The sequence below is a fragment of the Grampus griseus genome (assembly GCF_964374135.1).
Source record: "Grampus griseus genome assembly, chromosome: 8".
Taxonomy (NCBI): Eukaryota; Metazoa; Chordata; class Mammalia; order Artiodactyla; family Delphinidae; genus Grampus; species Grampus griseus.
The window spans coordinates 87185280-87204064 of NC_139002.1; the positions used below are offsets into that span (position 1 = coordinate 87185280).

General features: G+C 46.3%; 1 protein-coding gene across 6 annotated transcripts in view; it reads left to right on the forward strand.

Annotated features, from left to right (window-relative positions):
- Window positions 1-18785, forward strand: part of CD44 (CD44 molecule (IN blood group)) — an 86464-nt gene that overhangs the window by 17915 nt on the left and 49764 nt on the right. For all 6 annotated transcript variants that reach the window (XM_082660502.1, XM_082660503.1, XM_082660498.1 and 3 more), the window contains exon 2: window positions 17096-17261. In XM_082660502.1, coding sequence (XP_082516628.1) covers window positions 17096-17261 — 166 coding nt within the window. The remainder of the gene's footprint in view (window positions 1-17095; window positions 17262-18785) is intronic.

An 18785-nucleotide genomic window follows, 5' to 3' on the forward strand; every position in this document is an offset into this window, starting at 1 on the left:
TCTTTCCTTTCAAATAAGTATCATCAGGTAATCTCCAGCCTTCCTTAAGGACTGTTGCTCAGGGTAGAGGAAAGGTACCCTATCATCTCTTTGAGCTTCCTGTTCTTTGTATTGTTTGGAAGGCTAAAGTCAGCGGCTACTTCTGTATTCTGCATTGTTTGCATTGTTAAAACCTTTGGAAGACACATTCAAGTTTCTTCTCCAAATGAGCTTCCCAGACCCCCTGGAAGACATTTAGAAATAGGCCACCAGGGAATAGTGTCTGTCAAAGTCAGGTTTTCTACCTTCCTCTAAAGGCTGGATTAGAGAGTGTTTACTCATCGTCCTACATAGTTTAGCCTCTGGGCTAAGTACGGGGTCAGGGATGCATGAGGGGGATCGAAGGCTGGTATCTCCAGCTCTCAGCAAGCAGTCTGGGTCCTGGAGTTAAACCTGGGTTCGAGTCCTGTCCCTCATCAGTTCTGTGGCCTTAAGCAATTGATTTAACACCCTGAGCCTCAATTTCCTCATCTTTAAAATGGAGTAATAATACCTACGTGCAGGGTTGTGTCAGGACCAACTGTGATCGTGTGGGGAATGACTGACAGGGAGCAAAAAGCATCCTCAGTAATCATTGAGATCACTGTATCAGACCTGGGACCTCTCCCTTCCCCATTCAGCCCAAACTCTGTTCCTGCTGCACTTGAGACATGCTTCCAGCTGCCTTTGGAAGATTTTCATTCCATTTCTGGGCAAAACATTAGCCAATAAGATCTCATTTAATTTGGGGGGACGGCACACCGAAGCGCTGGCACCCCCGTGCTTACTGGCACAACTGTTGCCAGGCAGATAAGGCGGCATAGGATGTTCCGGGAAGCTTGGCTATTGCAGAAGCTGGTGGAAGCGAGTGGGGAAACACGCTCCGGGTCCTGTCTTTACTTGCATGATGACAGGCAGTCTCCTGGGCTGCTTGTCTCAGCAGGATCTGCCTCTTCCTGCCCTCGGTGCTGGCAGTCGGCAGTGAGGCTGGAGGAGGAAATGGTATTTTCCTCCCTCTTGGGTAGAAGTATTTCTTTACAGTACTGTTCCCTGGTCTCAGAGTATAGAAAGACCCTTAGGGGCAAGTTAATGCAGTAGCTTTCTTCTCATTCTGGAAATTTTGAAGTTTCCCAAAGCCCACTTCCTCCCCAGAAGCCCGGGCTTAGAATTTCCTGGTTGTGGAGGTGCGGAGGGGACTAGCTTTTGAGTACATGAAGTGCCCACCCATCAATCATTGGGGTGTTCAATCCTCTTATCTCCCAAAATACCTTGAATTGTCTCTAACTGCTCAGTTCTTTTCACCTCTAAAGAAAGGAACATCTGGCCTCTCCCAGCCACACCTCAGAAGTGGCTAAAACTTTTGCACCTTTTAATAGGAGTGTTTGCCTTCGTGTCAGGTTCTCATTTTGCTTTTAATTTCATAGGAGTGTGGTTGCAGACTGTTGTTTGGGCTGAAACAGAAGATGATCGAAACACAGATGATTGTTCGTGGTGTAAATACATTATAAATTAGAACCGAGGGGTCCCCCTGGTATCTGGGAGAGCTGTGACTCGTCATCCAGGGTTTTATCTTCCCGTGGGAGAAGGAAAATTAAGCACCTGTTATGAACCAAATGCAACGCTGGTGTTTCCCTTGAGTTTATTATCTAACTCCCATAAACCTCTCTTGGCAGTACGCAGCAAATATCAAATATCCACTGAATAAATAAATGACTGAATTGCCTTAGAGTCATTTTACAGGCTGAGAAACTGAGGTGCGTAAAGATGAAGTAACTTGTCCAAGAAGCTCCGCTCTCACGTGGTGGGGCTGGAATTCAATCCTCTCCCTCTCGCATCACACCAGCGTTCCATTCAGCTTTATGGGACCCATCCTGTCCTTCCATCTCCAGAACTGGAGGCCTTGAAAATTCAAGGCATCTCCTTTTCCTGAGAATCTGGATTTTTCTGGCTCCTTGACAATGAAGGACCTTGAAACAATTCAGTACTACCGAGAGTTATCTGCGGGAAAACAGGTGAAGGGAACTTCCCTCTTGGCTCTTCCCGATGGCAGTGGGACCTCCGAGACCACCTACGATCAGGGAGCCAATTGGGGGTGGGCGTCTCCACTTCCAGTTGTGCAGGGGGGAGCTGCTGAGAAGCACCTCACTTGAGGATTGTCTCACAACTAAAGAATGGTTTGCATTGGCCCGCGCTGCTGAAATTCACTGCAGGGAGCGCTGGGGCTGTTGGTGGTAATTTAGGAGTAGTCTCTCTAAGGAGATCAGCCATCCTGCTATGCTTCCTTTAATTGAAACCATTCTCTCCCTCCAGCTTGGATGGGGCAGGTTGTAGTCTCTGTGTGCTGGAAGGCATTTAGCTGTTGTAATTGGAGAGAAGGATGCTGGTAACACTCTTGTCTATTGTTTCTTTTTGCTGGCCACTCCAGCCTGCTTGACGCACCCATCACACCACCACTGCCTTGATTCCAGAGGGATGTGCCGCAACCCTGCAGGCAGGAGGGAGCCACTCGGGTTCCTGGAGTGTTTAGAGAACACGTTTAAAAGAAACATAGACTTCCAGAGGCAGAGCGTTAGGTTGGCCAGGGACCTAGACACCACCAAAGCCAACTTCTTCCTGCTAAAGAAACTGAAGCCCTACTGATAAGTACTGACAGCTTCTCAGTAAGAAGTCCAACTCTAGATCCCAGGTCACTGGACTCTAATGCGTTTCCCACAAAACTAAAGAGACATCTATTGGGCACCATACTGTGTATCAGACATCGTGGATATAAGGATGAACAAGGCATAATCCCAGTGGAACCCATTTTGATTATGTGGGTTAGTATCACTTGAGGCATACTTCTTCCTAGAATAATGTTTTATAGATAGTGTCTGTCTGTCTATCCATCTGTCTATCCATCCACCCATTCATCTATCTCTTTCCTTCTTCCTTCCTCTCTTTCTTTTTTTCTTTCTTCCTTCCTTCCTTCCTATCTACCTACCTATCTATCATCTATCTACCTATCTATATATCTGTCTATCATATGTATTATATAGAGCAGGAGCTCATGTATCGTACAATTAGGCTTCTGGCTGCTAACTGGAGGTCTTGAGTGGCTACTACCAGTGATACAGTGAATGGCTGACCAGTTAATCAAGAATTGTCAGAGTGGGAGGCCCTTTATGATTAAGTAGCCTTACATACACTTAATCTTTGAGATGATTGCCTACTATCGATCAAGTCCCAGCCACTTTGCTAAGCGTCAGGTACTTTGCTACGTGTTGCAGGTGCATTTCCCCCACTGACACCTTAAAAGCACCCCATGACGCAAGTATTGCCTTCACTTTACTAATGAGGCTGAAAGGTTAAGAAAACATGGTGTGCCCAACATTCCACAGGAGCCCAAGCTGGGGCTTGGACCCAAGTCTTTCTGATATGAAAGACTATGACCTTGGCCGCTGTGTCATCTTACAATAGCATAGGGGTAATTGCTCTGTCACCTTAGTAACTATAAACTAAGGGAGGCTGAAGATGCCAGGAGATCCTTGTAAGCCTTCAGAGGGCTGGTGAGTGGACACATCACAGTTGCACCCTGACGGGCTGCTCTGTCACGCTGTTGGATTTGCCTCCTTGAAGTTCAGGCCAAGACCCAGAAGGGGCAGACGGAGCCATCTTCCATCAACTCTGTACCCAGCTTATGACTCAAATGGAACTCTTATCCACAAAGCCGGGTCGTTCGGTTGCCATACCTTTGCCTTCCAAGTCTGCCTTGTTTACCCTACTAAGTCCACATGCTCAGGACATCTCGTTATGGACCCTGGAAGGCAATGAATTCCAAATCTGATTTAATCTCTGTGTGTGTGTGTGGGGGGGGGGTATTTCCTTTCGCCATGTATCTGATCTCACCAAGAGCTCCATAATAAGTAGGGAAAATATGCCCATAAGTTCATAGAAGAGTGTGCCTCAGACCACACAGACTGCCCGAAAAGGCAGCCTGTTCCCCTTTTATTTTTGTGTAGCGCTATCGCTCCCGAAATTGCCTTATTTATATGCTAATCATTTCCCTGTATATCGTCTGTTTCCCCACACTAGAGCATAAGCTCTTTCAGGGCAGGGACCTCGTATGTCCCCTCAGCACCCAGGTTCATATCTGGTACATAACACTCACATCTTCTAGAGGGTGCTTTGAACGGATGCCTTGCGCCACGCCCTAAGAAGACCAATTTGGGAGGCACGGATTTCGTAGGAGGAGGCCCTGCCCTGTTGTGCCTATCCTGCTGCTTCTAGGATGCCTCTCGAGTGTCCGTGCTGAAAGCAGCTTAGGCCTTCACCCAGGTGTGGTCTCTTGCCATGTTCGATGGCTGTTTAGTTGAAGGAAAATCAAGATCTTATTTTCTTTGACAACTTCACAGGAGGATCATTTGTAGCTTCCTCCATTCCAAGCCTCCTGGCTTTTTGCGTGAGCCGTGTTCCTTAAAAGCAAGAAGTTATGCTTGGCCCGCTCCGGCTACACATGAAATGGTAAAGGTTTTGGTCCAAACCCTGTGGCTTGAGTCAGATTTAAAAAAGCTTGTCAGAAACGTGTTCTCTGGAGCCTGGCGTTTGCAACTGGCATCTGTGGTTACAGATGAGATTTCAGCGATTGAAAGCTCAGGAAGAGGTGTGAATTACAAGCTCTTAGCTCACAGGGCAATTGGTACGGTACTGATCCTGGAAATCTTTTGGCCCAGATTTTTAAAAGCTATCCCCTCAATCCAGCCTCTCCCTCGATAGGGTTTCTGCTTTGAAACATTTGTATTACTCTTAAAAGCATCTGGAGAATAAATAAGGGACTGGGAAGGGGCCTGTTACTCACATGAGCACTCACACCCCTCTTCACTTTAGCATCTGATGGGGGGAGAGAGAGAGAGAGAGAGAGAGTCTATGAGAAAAGAGAGCGATTGAGTCATTAAAATACGACCTGATGATTTCTGAGCCCTCCTAATTCGGAATCAGTGAAAATCTAGAACTCTCCTTGGTCACTTATGATACTTGTTGTTGTAAACAAATGCATTTGCAGCTACATCACTTCACTGCTGATGCATTTGAAGAGGAAAGGGGTGACCTAAAGGCATGGTTCTTGTTCTATCCCAATCCACGTGAAGGTCAGGATTGGTAGTAGGTAAATTGTAAGTACAGGGCTACTGACAACCAGGTGCCAAGGCTTATGAATGACTTTCTTCTCTTATAAACTGCAGCAAACTCATGGCTATTCCTAGAAGACTTTGCATGCTCACTCATTTGCATTTGGGTAAGATTTTTTGAGTGACAGGGAAAGAGGCCACTAGGGATGGCAAGGTACCTGGTGCCCATCGGAGTGTGACTGACATGGTCCCTCCTGTGACTTTGAAGTGGTACCATGGGGGAAAGAGGATAAAAACCATCAATCTAAGGGGTGTCTGAACTAGGTACCATCTGTCATGGAAAGAGAAGAGGTAGTGAGTTACTATCGAAGCCAGGCGGAAATCCAAGCCATTCCTCAACCTTTTCCTCTCACTGTGATCCTGAGACGGTCACCCCTGCCTAGGGCACAGGGCTGTTAAGTCCCAGTGCAGGACTCACTTCTCTATGAAAATGTCCCCATCTCCTTGGGTCTGTTAGTTACCCCATTGGAGGAGACAGCAGTCACCATCCACCAACTCTATTGGCATGACACTAGCAAATACAAAGCCGGTAGATGCTCAAACTATCTGGCAAGAGGCATTATCCTGCAATTCACCTGGGATCTCCTGAAATTAAGTGATGAGAGAGGCATTCGTGTGGCATTTAAGAGAGAGGGACCAGGCTGCCTGACCCCCTAACGGTGCAAACTTGGACAAGTTCCTTTCTTTTTTTTTGACATTATAATAAGAGTCTTTATTCCAAGGACTAAAATTCAGAAATAAGGAAAACAAGTAAAATGCCAACAATTACATATTTATGACATAGTTAAAATAACTTATAAAGGCAACTTACATTTAATTATATAAATAAATGAATAGGAAAAGACCAAGTTTCTTAACCTCTCTAAACTGTAGTTTTCTTATCTGTAATAAGGTCTGATGTCAATAATAGTCCTTATCTCATACATTTATTGTGGGGATTAAATGAGATAATCAGTGTGGAATAGGTGCTCCATCCATGGTAATATTTCTGGGGAGCCCAGCCACACGCTCAGCAGTAGGACCTGTCCCAACCACACCCCACAGGGTCCTTTCATTTCTAGCCTCCAGTGTGAGAATCTGTGTGCCCCAAGCAGAGGGGGGTGGCTTTGGTAAACATCTGGGCTAACTCACGTCAGACACCAGATATCATCCCAGCGTTTGACTCATGGCCCTGCCACTTTCACAGCAAATGTTGAGTCAGTTGTGCTCTGGACCTCACTTGTTTCATCTGCAAAATGGGATTGATGATTTGACCTCTCAAAGCTGCTCTGGAGATCGCGTGGTACGACACCTGTTACCACACCTAGACTAATGTCTGACACGATAGCAGCTCCATAAATTCCAGAATCTTGTCTTCATCACTTGAAAGGGTGCTAAAAGAGATAGGGAAGAGAAAATCAAATCCGAGCTGGAGATACCCTGGACTGTGTGGTGATGCTGGACTCTGTGGGAGTTGGTGGTGGCCTTTTGTTCCCCTCCATCTGGATGGCTCTACCTTGAAGGACAACAGCCTCACCTCAGTTTCTGGATCTATAAATCCTCTCGAGTCCACTGCTCTCCAGCCCCCATCCCTGTAGGTTAGGATTGGAAAAGCAGACTTCGCTATCTCCTCTCCACAGGGTGAGCCAGGGACAACCTTTAAGGGGAACTTTACATTGCAAGGTATTTTTATTCTTGAGACTGACAGGAAAAAAAAAAAAAAAACATGCTAAGCCTGTATCACTTGTGAAGCATTTTTATACAATGCATTTCATTTGGGCTGCAGCCTTTGAGCTGCTAAGTACTTAGCGCTCTGACCCTCTGCTTCCACAGCTGTCACATGGGGCAACTAAACGTCTCAGGATGCTTTGAAGCCCCTGGCACATCGCAAGCCTTGCCAAGGGGTGGTTATCATTGTTATGATTGGCCCCTACTGCGGTGGTTTCCAGAGTGTTCCACGCAGCCTCCTAAAGCATGGTGGAGGGTGTCAGGACCATTGGTGGGTGGGGTGGAGGCTGGGCAAGAATGAGCAGCTGGAGGATCGAGGCTCTGGGGTCTCCACCCTCACTCCTGCTCCCACGGGAGCAGCTCTGCTTTCCCCTACCCTAAATATTGTGGTTCTGCCTAAGACGTCATTGGGAGGGGGAGGGGAAGAAAAGTATGAAAACCACCGCTCTTCTGTCTGAGTGCTGTCACTTTTCCCCTTTGCTTGCTGACACCCAAGATGGAAAGGGCAGCACCACGGGTAATGGGGAAACTCAGAAGACCTTGAAAATCTGAGTTGAGGTCTGGGTTTTATTCAAACTCTGTAAGACTTTGGAGTCTCTGAATCTCTTGCTCCTTTGTTTCTTAATCTGTAAAATGAGGCCATAGTACCTACCTGATGGGCCTCATGGGGCTGCTTTTGGATGTGGAAATGCTTCATAATTGGAGATGGAAAGTTCCCCCATGGCACTATTACTGACGCTTGTACTTTGATCCACCTGTTCTGCTGGGGTTGGAGAAGACTAGATTTTTGGGAAGCTTTCTGAGATGTTCATACTGTCCCAGGTGAGCATATAACTCCTCCCCGCTTTATCCCACTAGCTTCAAGCATTTCCTAACTTCCTGCTTCATCCTGGGAGTTAGGAAGGCTAGGTGTGAACCAGAGATCTAGAGTGACTTATTCAACGTCACACAGCATATAATGAACAGGAGTCAGGCTAGAACTGTTTGTCCTTCTCCCAGATGGGGGCCCATGGCTCATCAGCGTGTCAGTGGCTCACTAACCACCGCAAGATGCAGCTATTACTTGTGAATGACAGTCTCAGCCCACCTCAGCTCTCATGACATCCTTCCCTCAGATTAAAATCAGCCAGTTCCTCAAAGATCCAGCCACAGACCTGAGCCAAAGCTGTACCTGAACTAGGTGTTATAACTGTAATTAGCTCCCCCCCAGAAAATCTAACTATGAAACAAAAAGTAAGACCTCTTCTTTTTCTACTTGCAACAGGAAAAACCCCATGTGGGCCCCTGAGATGCTTTTTCATTTCATTTACCACATCCTGGGTTTGTGCTAGCCAGTCTGCTAAACAGATATGGTCCAAAAAAGAAGAAAACAAGGTCTCAGGCCCAAAGCCAAACATTTCCCGGTCGCCATGGCAACACGCAGGGGCACACACTGTGGTTTCTCTCCCTCAGCTGTCTTCCCGGAGACTCGCTCACCAAAGACCAATGGCCTCACAGAGTTGGGTACTGAGGTAACAGTTCTGGGACACACTTTCCTTTGCCAGAAAGACTGTTGGATCCAGGATCGGGAATGGGGGCCTAACCAGACCTTCCCACCCTCTCCCCTCCCCCAGTTCCCATTACTCCACCAGGAGGCAGGGGTGGGGGTCTTTCTTCAGACTCTGTACAAACAATCCAAGAGCTTCACTGGATTGGTTCTTTGGAGGTCTAGACTGAAGGGCCAGTGTAGTGGCTGAGAGAACCCTTGGACTCTTCTCTGACAGAGTGGATGTGATGGGCCCTTGTTGGCTGCCATGACAGGCTCCTTGGACACAAAGGCTGAGAGGTCAAGGGATATAGCCAGCACCAAGAAGTTGGGGTGCATTTCCCTTCTAAGTGCCAAGGGATGAATCGCTCAGTTGAAAACAACCCAGGACACATTCTGGAGGAAATTCTCTCGGTATGATGGTGTATGACTATTTTCTCTGCTCATTAAACCCTCACCCGCCTCCAGGGCAATTCGGGGAGAGACTGAGTCCTTCAAGATTTATGGCCCGAGGCAGCCAAAGGCGATTCGGCCACTGAGTGTGATTTTGGCCTCGTTCAGAATGGGATGCTGAACAATAGACCCTTTCACCAGGCGCTCATCACATGGGCATCAGGGGATGGGGGCGAGAGATGTGGGGCGGCAGGAAGGCTGCCAGCCTTCTGAACTGGCAGGCCTGGGTGGCAGCAGGGGCTATAATAGCTAGGAAGACTCCCAGATGGAAACTTCTGGGCTTTGAAGACATCAATCAATCACAATGAAGAAGAGAATGGCTTCTTCATGTCCCATTAAGACAGTGGACTGTGGCTTTATTGGAACGGCTTGCTCAGGCCTCTTATAAAAGCAGTTCAGTAGTCAGGAATCTAGCAGTTATGGACCCCGGAGGTCCTGCTTTTCTCACAGCTGGCTGGGGGACCACGCTCAGTCATTGTGGATTTTTGTTTTCTCTTGCATCTCAAGAGAATTTTTGATGCTGGCTGGCCATTGTTCCTCCTCGCTTTAAACGCAGATGATCCAATTAGCAATAATGCTTTAAAAAACAATTGACCTTATCGGTCTCTCCCTAATTCTGATGAGGATCATTTCGGTTAGTTTTGTGATGTGGCATAATCTTTTTCAGACATGAGCTCAGCAAATCAGAGGACAGAAAGCGAATCCCGGCTGCTTCATGATAAACACTAGAAAGATGAAAAATGTGGAGAGCTCGCTGGTGCTTTTGGCCACCTCCGCCCAGGAGGCTTGCATGTGACTGACTCCGGGGGCTCGACGGAGTCGGATGCAGTGAGCCTGGAGTGCCATGCTCCAGCTAGAAGGGCCTGGTCTGTTGAGGTTTGGGGGCTGGGCAACAGACATCTCAAAATGTCACAAGGACAGCCTGTGGTCTGGCATCCCAGCCCTGGGCCAACCTGTCTTCATTCTGTTCTGCCTGGCCTTGGCCAGAGCCCTCAGGCTGTAAAGGACAGAAGAGGCCTGAGGCTGAAGCTGGGGTTGGGGGGTCTCTGATCCCCAGGGGGATCTCGGGAAGAGCACAGGTAGAATGAGAGAGAGGAAGCCAGACCTCTGTTGGGGGAAAGCCAGCGAACACAGAGACCTCGGAATCTTTGCCTTGGGGAGAGGGTGGCAGTTCCACTAGGGCAGGTTTTCCCATCTAAGTTTTCCCAAGCTCTTGAGCAAAGGGCCCTGCCCTGTTAAGCCTTTGGTCCAGAGTCAAGAGACCTGTGATCTTAAAATAATATTTGAGCTTATTAATATTTAATAATATTGAATAAGCTCAAATTCCTCTCTGCAGAGTTCTCTTTTAATGCTCACCTCTCTGCACTTTAGAAACCACGTGGAGAAGAGGGTTTCCTGTAGTTTAGCGTCTGTCCCACCCATGGGGTGCCACTTAACACTGCAGCACGACCAGCTGGACTGCCCAGCCTGCAGCCAGGTCCGCTAGCCCCTAGCTCAGGTCATTCATGTCTTCTCAAAGAATCAGTTACCTCCTGCATCAGATGGGGATAACGGAAGTGCTTACCACATACCACTGTTGTGAGAATTAAATGAATTTTTAGGTGTAAAATGTTGGAAACCTCATATGGGCCTGATTAGGCGCTAGGTGAATGTTTGCAGTTGTTCTCATGGCCGTGGGAGTTGCACAAGTCCTTGGGTCTCAGGAACTGGCCTTATTCCCATCTTCAAGAAAACCAACTTTCCCAGACACATAGCTACTCTGGGACCAAATCAGAAAAAAATCTAATTCTGCCTCATCCTTCCTGAGGAGATGACAAAAGGAGCCAGGCACATCTAGGCGGTGCCTGTTGGAAAATACAGTAATTCATTTTGGACCGTCTGGAGAAGTCTGGTTCAGAGAATTGAGAGTCTCTGGGCACAGCGTGATGGTAGATCATCTCCTGTGGTCTTCACATGGGACGCACTGTGTCTGTCATTCCTGTCTCAGGAGATCCGGCCTCAGAAGGGGCCCTACGACACGATGTGAAAAGGCTGTGCTCGTCTCTGAGATGACAGCGCAAAGTCCAGGCAGATAACGCCAGTTGCCAAGCTGAAAGTTGGTCTCTGAAACATTTGCTTTCAGGGAAAACAGCAGAGGTTCTCAGAAGCAAATGCTTCGGGTTAAAAACATTTAAGCATTTGAAGTGTCTGCTAGGCAATTCTCAACCAGGCCCAGCTGGTGATTCTTTCAGACGTGACGTGGGGAGTGGACCCGAGGCGTGTTCTGTTTGCATCCTACACGTCTGCTTGTCCTGTGTGTGGGGGAGAATATTCATTCATTCATTCATTCATTTGTCCCACATGTGCCTACTCTGTGTGGTGCTGCACAGGGTCCTGGGGACACATGCTGAAGGAGAGATTCAGTCCCTGCTGTCACGAAGCCCACAAGGAAGTTCCAAAATTCCAGAATCCTGGAATTTCTAATTACTGAAGAGACCTTAAAGATAATCATTTCTTGTAATTCTTTACCTGTTTCTGTCACAGACATCTTTTAGGAGCTAATGGAAACTGAGGGATGCTGTCTCTAGCCAAACACCGACACACACACACGTGCACACAAGCATGTGGACACGTATATACGTACACACACAGTCTTGAGTATAATTTCCCAGGTTTATAGACCCTGGAAGACCAACTTGTGGATTCCAGGTTGAACACGTCTTGTCACTCAGCTCCATGGCTAGTCGGCTGTGTAATATCCCCACCCTCACTCACCTCTTAGGAAAATTTGGACACGTGCACATAATGGTGAGTTGGGTAAAGATTACACAGTGCTGTACTCCCAGCAGACGCCGTGCTTTTCTATCACTCTCGAAGTGACTGGAGCAAACCAAGAAGCTATTTGTCTCAGGCCCAGGGCGATTTTACTAGAAAGATCTGTTTTCCTTGATGTGAGGCTTAGTGAAAAATACAGGTAAAATTAATGGTGTTATGGGTCAGTTCGGTTTATCCAAATAAGAATGAATTTACCCGGAACCCCACATAATTGGCAGCATAGCGCAAATGTTAGAACCCTGACTCTCCCACTTGGGTGACTTTAGATACACTGTTTAACCTCTTTGTGCCTCAGTTTCCTTGTCTCTAAAGTGGGTTTGGCAATAGTGCCCACTCCATAGCACCTTTGTGAGAATTAATTTAGCTGAAGTAGATCGGCCACCTAATGAGTATGCAATACTCATCGGCTCTGATTAAGTGCCAAACACTGTATCAAGTGTTTGACATATCTTGTCTCATTTCACAGCCCCACAAACCCTGATGTTACTGTCATCCCATCAAGGAGAAGGCTGAGTGTCAGAGAGGGTAAGAAACTAACTAGCTGTGTAACCTGGAGTGAGTGGCAGTGTCAGGATTTGAACCCAGTTTGGGGTGGATCTCTTCCAAGTTGAACTACCAGCCTTCACGTGAGTCGGTGCCAGAGAACTGGTTAAACAGTTCTCTTGCAGAGCTCCTTTTTTGTGGTCTTCCTGACGGGTTATTGATCGACCTCTTCCCACGTGGGCAATGAGATCCTTGGGTGCCGGGCCGATGACCCCTCTGTCCTCCTGGCAACCCCATCATAACGAACACCCTCCAGAAAGGCTCCACCCTGAATCTGAAAGTGACCTCCAAACGTTAATGTTGCCCATTGGGTCTCTTGGAGGGAGGAACTTGGAATCTTTCCTGTATTACACGATACAGGAGATTTACTGGAGACCAGAGGGCTTAACGGAAAACATTCTTGATTCACGTCCAGTTGGACGGGCTTGTTTGAGAGATGCAATCGGCCATTTAATATTAGGCCCTTGAGTCACGGCAGCTCCTGCATCACAGGGATCTCTGTTTCTCACGAGAGATGCACAGATATCTCCGGAGTCCAGCCTCTCTACAGGGATTTGCAGTGTGGCCAGTGCCATTGCCATGGACACGCGTGCCTGTCCAGTGGTCTGTGGTCCGTGGCTACTCACACCTCGGCCTTACCTTAACCTTACTTGAACCTTGGGGATATTCTCAGCTATACACGGGGGAGGTTGAGAGAGCAAAACAAGTTATGTAAATCGGGGTGAGGAGTATAGTGTGCCCTGGTGGTTAAGCCTGTGGACTCTCGGTGCCCAGACTGGCTGGGTTTGAATCCTGGCTCCATCGTTACAAGCTCTGTGAACCTGGGCATGTTTCTTCCCCTCTCTGTGCCTCAGTTTCTGTATTGGGAAAGGTGGGGATAATAATATTACCTACTTCATAGGGTTGTTTTACGGATAAAATGAGTTAATACTTGTCAAATGCTTAGAAGAGTGCACCATATGGGTTAGCTACTATTATTGCTGTTAGTATCATCAATACCCTTTGGGGTAATAATTTCTGTTTGCATAAGTGTTAAGAAAGCCTGTTGGAAAGTCTTCATTAATTATCAGGGCTTAACGGATACACAGCCCTGAAGGCTTGGTCCTTTTTAAGACACGAGGGACCCAGAGGGGAGGAACTGTGAATACTGTTGACCTGAAGTGAAGGTTTTGGCACCGTCTTTGGAATTCCCAGATGGCTGAATGCCATCAAGATTAGGAGTTGGACCTTTTCTATGTGTGAGATTAAGATAAATGTAAGCCGTGGAATTCTCACATTGCATAGAATTTCCTCATTCATTCAGCAGCCCTTTTCTGACACCTACTACACACGCTGGGTAAGCCTCGCATTTCTAGGAAGGCTGAAGCTTGATTTTATCTGGCCCTTCCTGTCTTGGCTGACCTCAAGCACACACATCACACAGTCACTACTCACACGCACACCTAGAAACACACTTACACATTCCTGTGTGTATCATCTATCAAGTGATGTTGGCTGCCGCCCGTGGAACTCAAGGGATTTTATTCAAACGTCTCAGTGTGAATCGGTTCCTTTCGCATTTGCGTATTCTGTGTGCCAGGTGGCAAACTCTGATTTATTTTAATAAGACAGAAACTGTCATTCAGCTCCAAACCACCATCCATGCCTCAGACTTTATTTTTAACCTAGAAGTGACAGCAGCCACCTGGCCGCACGCTGATGGGCGGTCTGCCTCTCCTGGCATCTGCTGAAGTGTCCTCTGTCTCCCTCACCTCCAGGAAACTGATTGGGAGGCTTTGCTGCTCTTTTGTAAGCTACACACGGAGGACCCCCGGAAGGACGGTCACCCAGCGTGACAGTCTCCTTTGGCAGAGATTGGCCGACCGAAGCCAAAGCTGAAAATGTCAGTAAAAACAAACAGCGTTTCAAAAGGGCCTTGTACATTCCCCCCTCTGTGCTCCCCTGGCCTCATCAGACAAGTATTGTGTGAGTGGCTTCCAGAGGACACCACTCCAAAAAGGAATTAGTCTCCCCAAAACATGTTTTCTCCACTTCACCTAGTTCTAATGTTTTTTAAAAGCACCTCCATGCTAATGATACAAAGAAAAGAGAATCACTTGATATTGGCTTATGTCTTTGCAAAAGCTCTATTTCTTATGTCTTCTTTTACTATTTTCAGAGTTGAGAAAGGTTGTAGAGAAGTTTAACAGTTTTCTTATCATCTCGATCTGCATTCATCAGACTCTGTTTTCTGGTGATTGGAAGCTGCTTCCTGCTCAGAGAGGAGAAAGCACTTGTTGGCTGTACCATCCCATTAACACTGACCCTATCTTTGTCATTATGTAACAGTTGTTTAGGTGTATCTCTCCCCTCCAGAGTGAAAACTTGCTCTAATGATATGAAAGGATTCTTGGGCACATAGCAAAGTGGATTGGAGCGTGGGTTTTGGCGTTGAACAGACGTGAGGTGGAATTCCAGCTCTGCCACTTAATGGCTGGGTGACTTTGCAAAGTCATTTCATTTTTCTGAGCTTCACTTTCTTCACCTATAAATAATACATACATACATACAAGTCACCTCTCAGGGTCTTTGAAAGGTGATGCCACACGGAACCCCAAAGTTGCTGGGTAACCAGGGACGCTGCAGTTGCAGGCTTCTCCGCCCTGGCTGTCAGCTCAGAAATGTAAAACAAAGCAACTGGGGTTCAGGAAGGCAACTACAGGCTCTGGACGGCAATTCTCACTTCCTTGGGCAGCTCACTTTTCTGAGCCCCAGTTTTCTCATTGATAAGTAAGCAGAATCTTCCTGATGACCTGTGGACCCACCCACGTGAGAGAGAGATTCTGAGTTGAAGCCAGTTCTGTCTGAATTGGGACTGACACAGTGGTGTCTGGCATTGGCAGAGTCAATGTCTGACTGTCTCTGAGGCTCAAGGAAGTGCTCTGCTTCAGCAGGACAGCTTCAAGGACAGAACCTTTCTGTGTTGGCGTTTACTCAGGTGCAAACTGGGCATCATGCGGAAGAATATTGAGTTTTCAGTTAAGGGCTTTGAAGTCTTTTGAGATTGTTACAGAGGATCAGGGAACACCAGGTGATTTCTTTTTTTTCAGCTCCTTATTGAGATTTCAGATTCATGTCTGCAAACTCACAGAAGTCCTAGGACTAAATCATTTTTAAACTGGTTGGTAGCAGTTAGGTTTCATTTTGGACGCATTAACTCTTGCGAGTAAAGAACAGGTCTTGGATCTATCTGGCAATATGTTCAAAGTGTGTTTTTGAAGAAATTCCAAGGAGTTGTTCATTTATTCAACAAATATTTATGGGGCATCTGCTCTCTGTCAGCCACTGATGTGAGTGTTAGAGAAACAGCTGTAAACAGGCAAAAGGCCTTTGCTTTCTTGGAGTTTCCATCAAAAGAAAGGGCAGACAGAAAAAACCAAATGCACAAATAAATAGACAAGTTGCTGTGAAGACACAAAAGCATAGTAAGTTGAGGGAGACGCTGAGGGTTGGATAAGGATGTTCAGGGAAGGACCCTAAGTTGAGGTGATTTCAAGTTGAAAAACAAAATGGGATGATCAGGGGACAGTACATTCTAGACAGAAATGGCCATCAACAGAGGAATGGATAAAAAGATGTGGTCTATATATACCATGGAATACTACTCAGCCATAAAAAAGGACTACATTTTGCCATTTGCAGCAACATGGATGGACATAGAGGACATTATGCTAAGTGAAATAAGAGAAAGACAAATACTGTATGCTATCACTTATATGTGGAACCTAAAAGATAAAACAAACTAGTGAATATAACAGAAAAGCAGACTCACGGATGTAGAGAACAAACTAGTGGTTAACAGTTGGGAGGGGCCGGGGGACAATATAGAGGTAGGGGAGTAAGAGGTACAAACCACTTGGTGTAAGATAAGCTACAGGGATGTATTGTGCAACACAGGGAATATAGCCAATATTTTGTAATAACTGAATGGAGTGTAACCTTTAAAATTTGTATAAAAAATTTAAAAAAAACCTAAACATGTAAAATGCACTCATGTCAGTAAGTTAGGTCCAGTATTGTTTTGTATCCCATCTATCCCATCTTGTTCTAACTCCCCCTTAGAACTGACTTCCACACATATACCCTATCAATATAGTTTTTGCAAAATCTTAAAAAAAAAAAAAGAAATGGTAAAGTCAGACCTAAATGTTTAAGGTAGGAAAGGGCTCAGAATGTCCAAAGGAACTGAAGGAAAGCTTTGTGCCTGGAACAGAGTGAGCTGCTTAAAGGTTAGGAGCCAGGTCATGTGGGTCTTACCAGCCATGATAAGGAAATTTATTCTGGGTGTGACTAGAAGTCACTGGAGGTTATCAGCTGGGGAGCCGTACCACGTGATTGTGGGGAAATACTCATTAAGTGGAAAAAAAAGATTCCTACACCTAAAATTGTATATTTAGTACCATTTAAACTACGCAAGTATATACATAACACACACATTCAGAAAACAAACTGAAACAAGATATAGCAAAATGTTTAAAATGTTTGCAGTAGTTTTCTTAGAGGTGGACTTGCTTTTCCTTCATTACTTCCCTGAATTTTGTAAGTTTTCCCCAAGTTTGTGCTACTTTCCTACTCAGAAATAAATCACATGCTTTGTAAAAACTTTGTTGTAGAGCAGTCGGCGGAGAGAATGTAAAAGTGATGCTACTCTCTGCCTCTTATCTCAGATTTGAGAGTGAAGTAGTGATGTTTTGAAACGCTACAGTGAATGTTGAAGGCTCTGGCCAGTAGGGAAGATTATTTGTCTTTTTAATGAGGCTGCTCTAAAACAGACTGCTTATCCTTTCCAAATTATTGATTCAGAAGAATCTAACCTCTTCTTTTCATCCCGTAGACCTAAATATAACCTGCCGATACAAAGGTGTATTCCACGTGGAGAAGAATGGTCGCTACAGCATCTCGAAGACTGAGGCTGCTGACCTCTGCAAGGCCTTCAATTGTACGCTGCCCACCATGGCCCAGATGGAGGCAGCCCTGCTCGCAGGGTTTGAGACCTGCAGGTAAGGGACCAGCCCCCACCTGCCGCGGGAAAGTAGGCTGCCTGGGTCCAGGGGGTGGGGCTTAGGCCCAGGAAGGCTCCTCCGTGACAGCTGAATGGCTGCTTGCCTGAAGAGTTGGCACCACCCATTAATCCGGCCAAGTCCATCTGGAACCAGTATGACCAGCTGAAATCGAGGGCCGGCTGAAGACACGTTTGTGAATCACAGAGGGAGGGGTTGCCTAGAGGAGGCCCTTAAGGGTCATGTGTTGGAAGCCACTTGCCTGAGGTGCTTCCACAACATGCTCTCCAGGCTTTGAAGAAGCGTGCAATGTCCTTGTCAGAACCACAAGAGAAAGGGAACCAAATAACAGTGCTTGAAATAAATTTGTGCCTGGTGGAGTCTTCACCCTGCAGACTTGGCTAAAGCAGGTTTTTCAAACAAATCTCTCTCTTTTGATTTTGTTTCTCTTCTCTGTTGCTCTGATTTGAGAGAAAAGGGCATGAAAATTATTGAGATGTATCATTACAAGTGATGGGAAAGCGATGAGAGGGACCAAGAGAGGCCTCCTACCAGACATCACAGTGCTCAGGGAGCTGTCCTCAGGCCCAGGATATCTGCTCCAGGATATTCACAGCAGGCATGGCCCTTATTTTTCTGAATTTCTCATGTGCTTGTGGAAAGTGGTGCACATTAAGAGCAAGCAGTGGTGACCACCGTGGTGAAGTGTTTCGGTTTGGTTTGTTTTCTTTAGAAGAGCTCTGGGGAATCTGGACAACTGCTCTCTGAAGTTTCCACCCCAGCCTGCAGCTACCCCTCTGCACTTTTGCAATGTGATAGCGTTAGGTAACGTGGTTCCCTTTTCTCTTCAACACGCAAACACAGGCTGCTTTTTAAAAAGTCAAGCTGCAGAACTCCTTATGGAAACCATTAAATGTAAGTTAAATACATCTATCCCCTGTCCTTGGTTACAGAGTAAGGCACCCATAGTATGGGTGGGAACTGAGATACTTCTGCTGTTGAGGAAAAAGCACATCTTCACAAGTGCACTAATATGGTAGCCACCAGCCACAGATGGCTATTTACACTTAATTAAAATTAAATAAAATCAAAACTTTAGCTCTTCATTGGCACTAGCTACGTTTCAAGTGCTCGATTAGCCACAAATGACTAGTGGCTACTTTATCGGGCAACGTAGATTATAGAACATTTCTGTTTTGCAGAAAGTTCTAATGAGCAGCACTGCTCTAAAACAAAGAGCAGATGTGTGCAGGCATCTGTGTGTGTTCAGAGCAGGGTCTTGGGAGAATATAAAAGGAGCAGATAGCTCTGGTAACTTCTGAACCTGAGCTGTAGGCTGCAATGAAGGAAAGCTAATTAGCAGGTCCACTTATTCTATTCCTAAGGCTAATTGTTTAACTATGGCCCTGACTAGGTCAGTGGCCTAAGAAGGTGGATTTAGTAAGCTGAATTTTGATTGTGAAATGCAGACAAGGCCAACTTGCTGAATACAGAAAAGTTCCCATATGTTGAAAACAGGGGAAG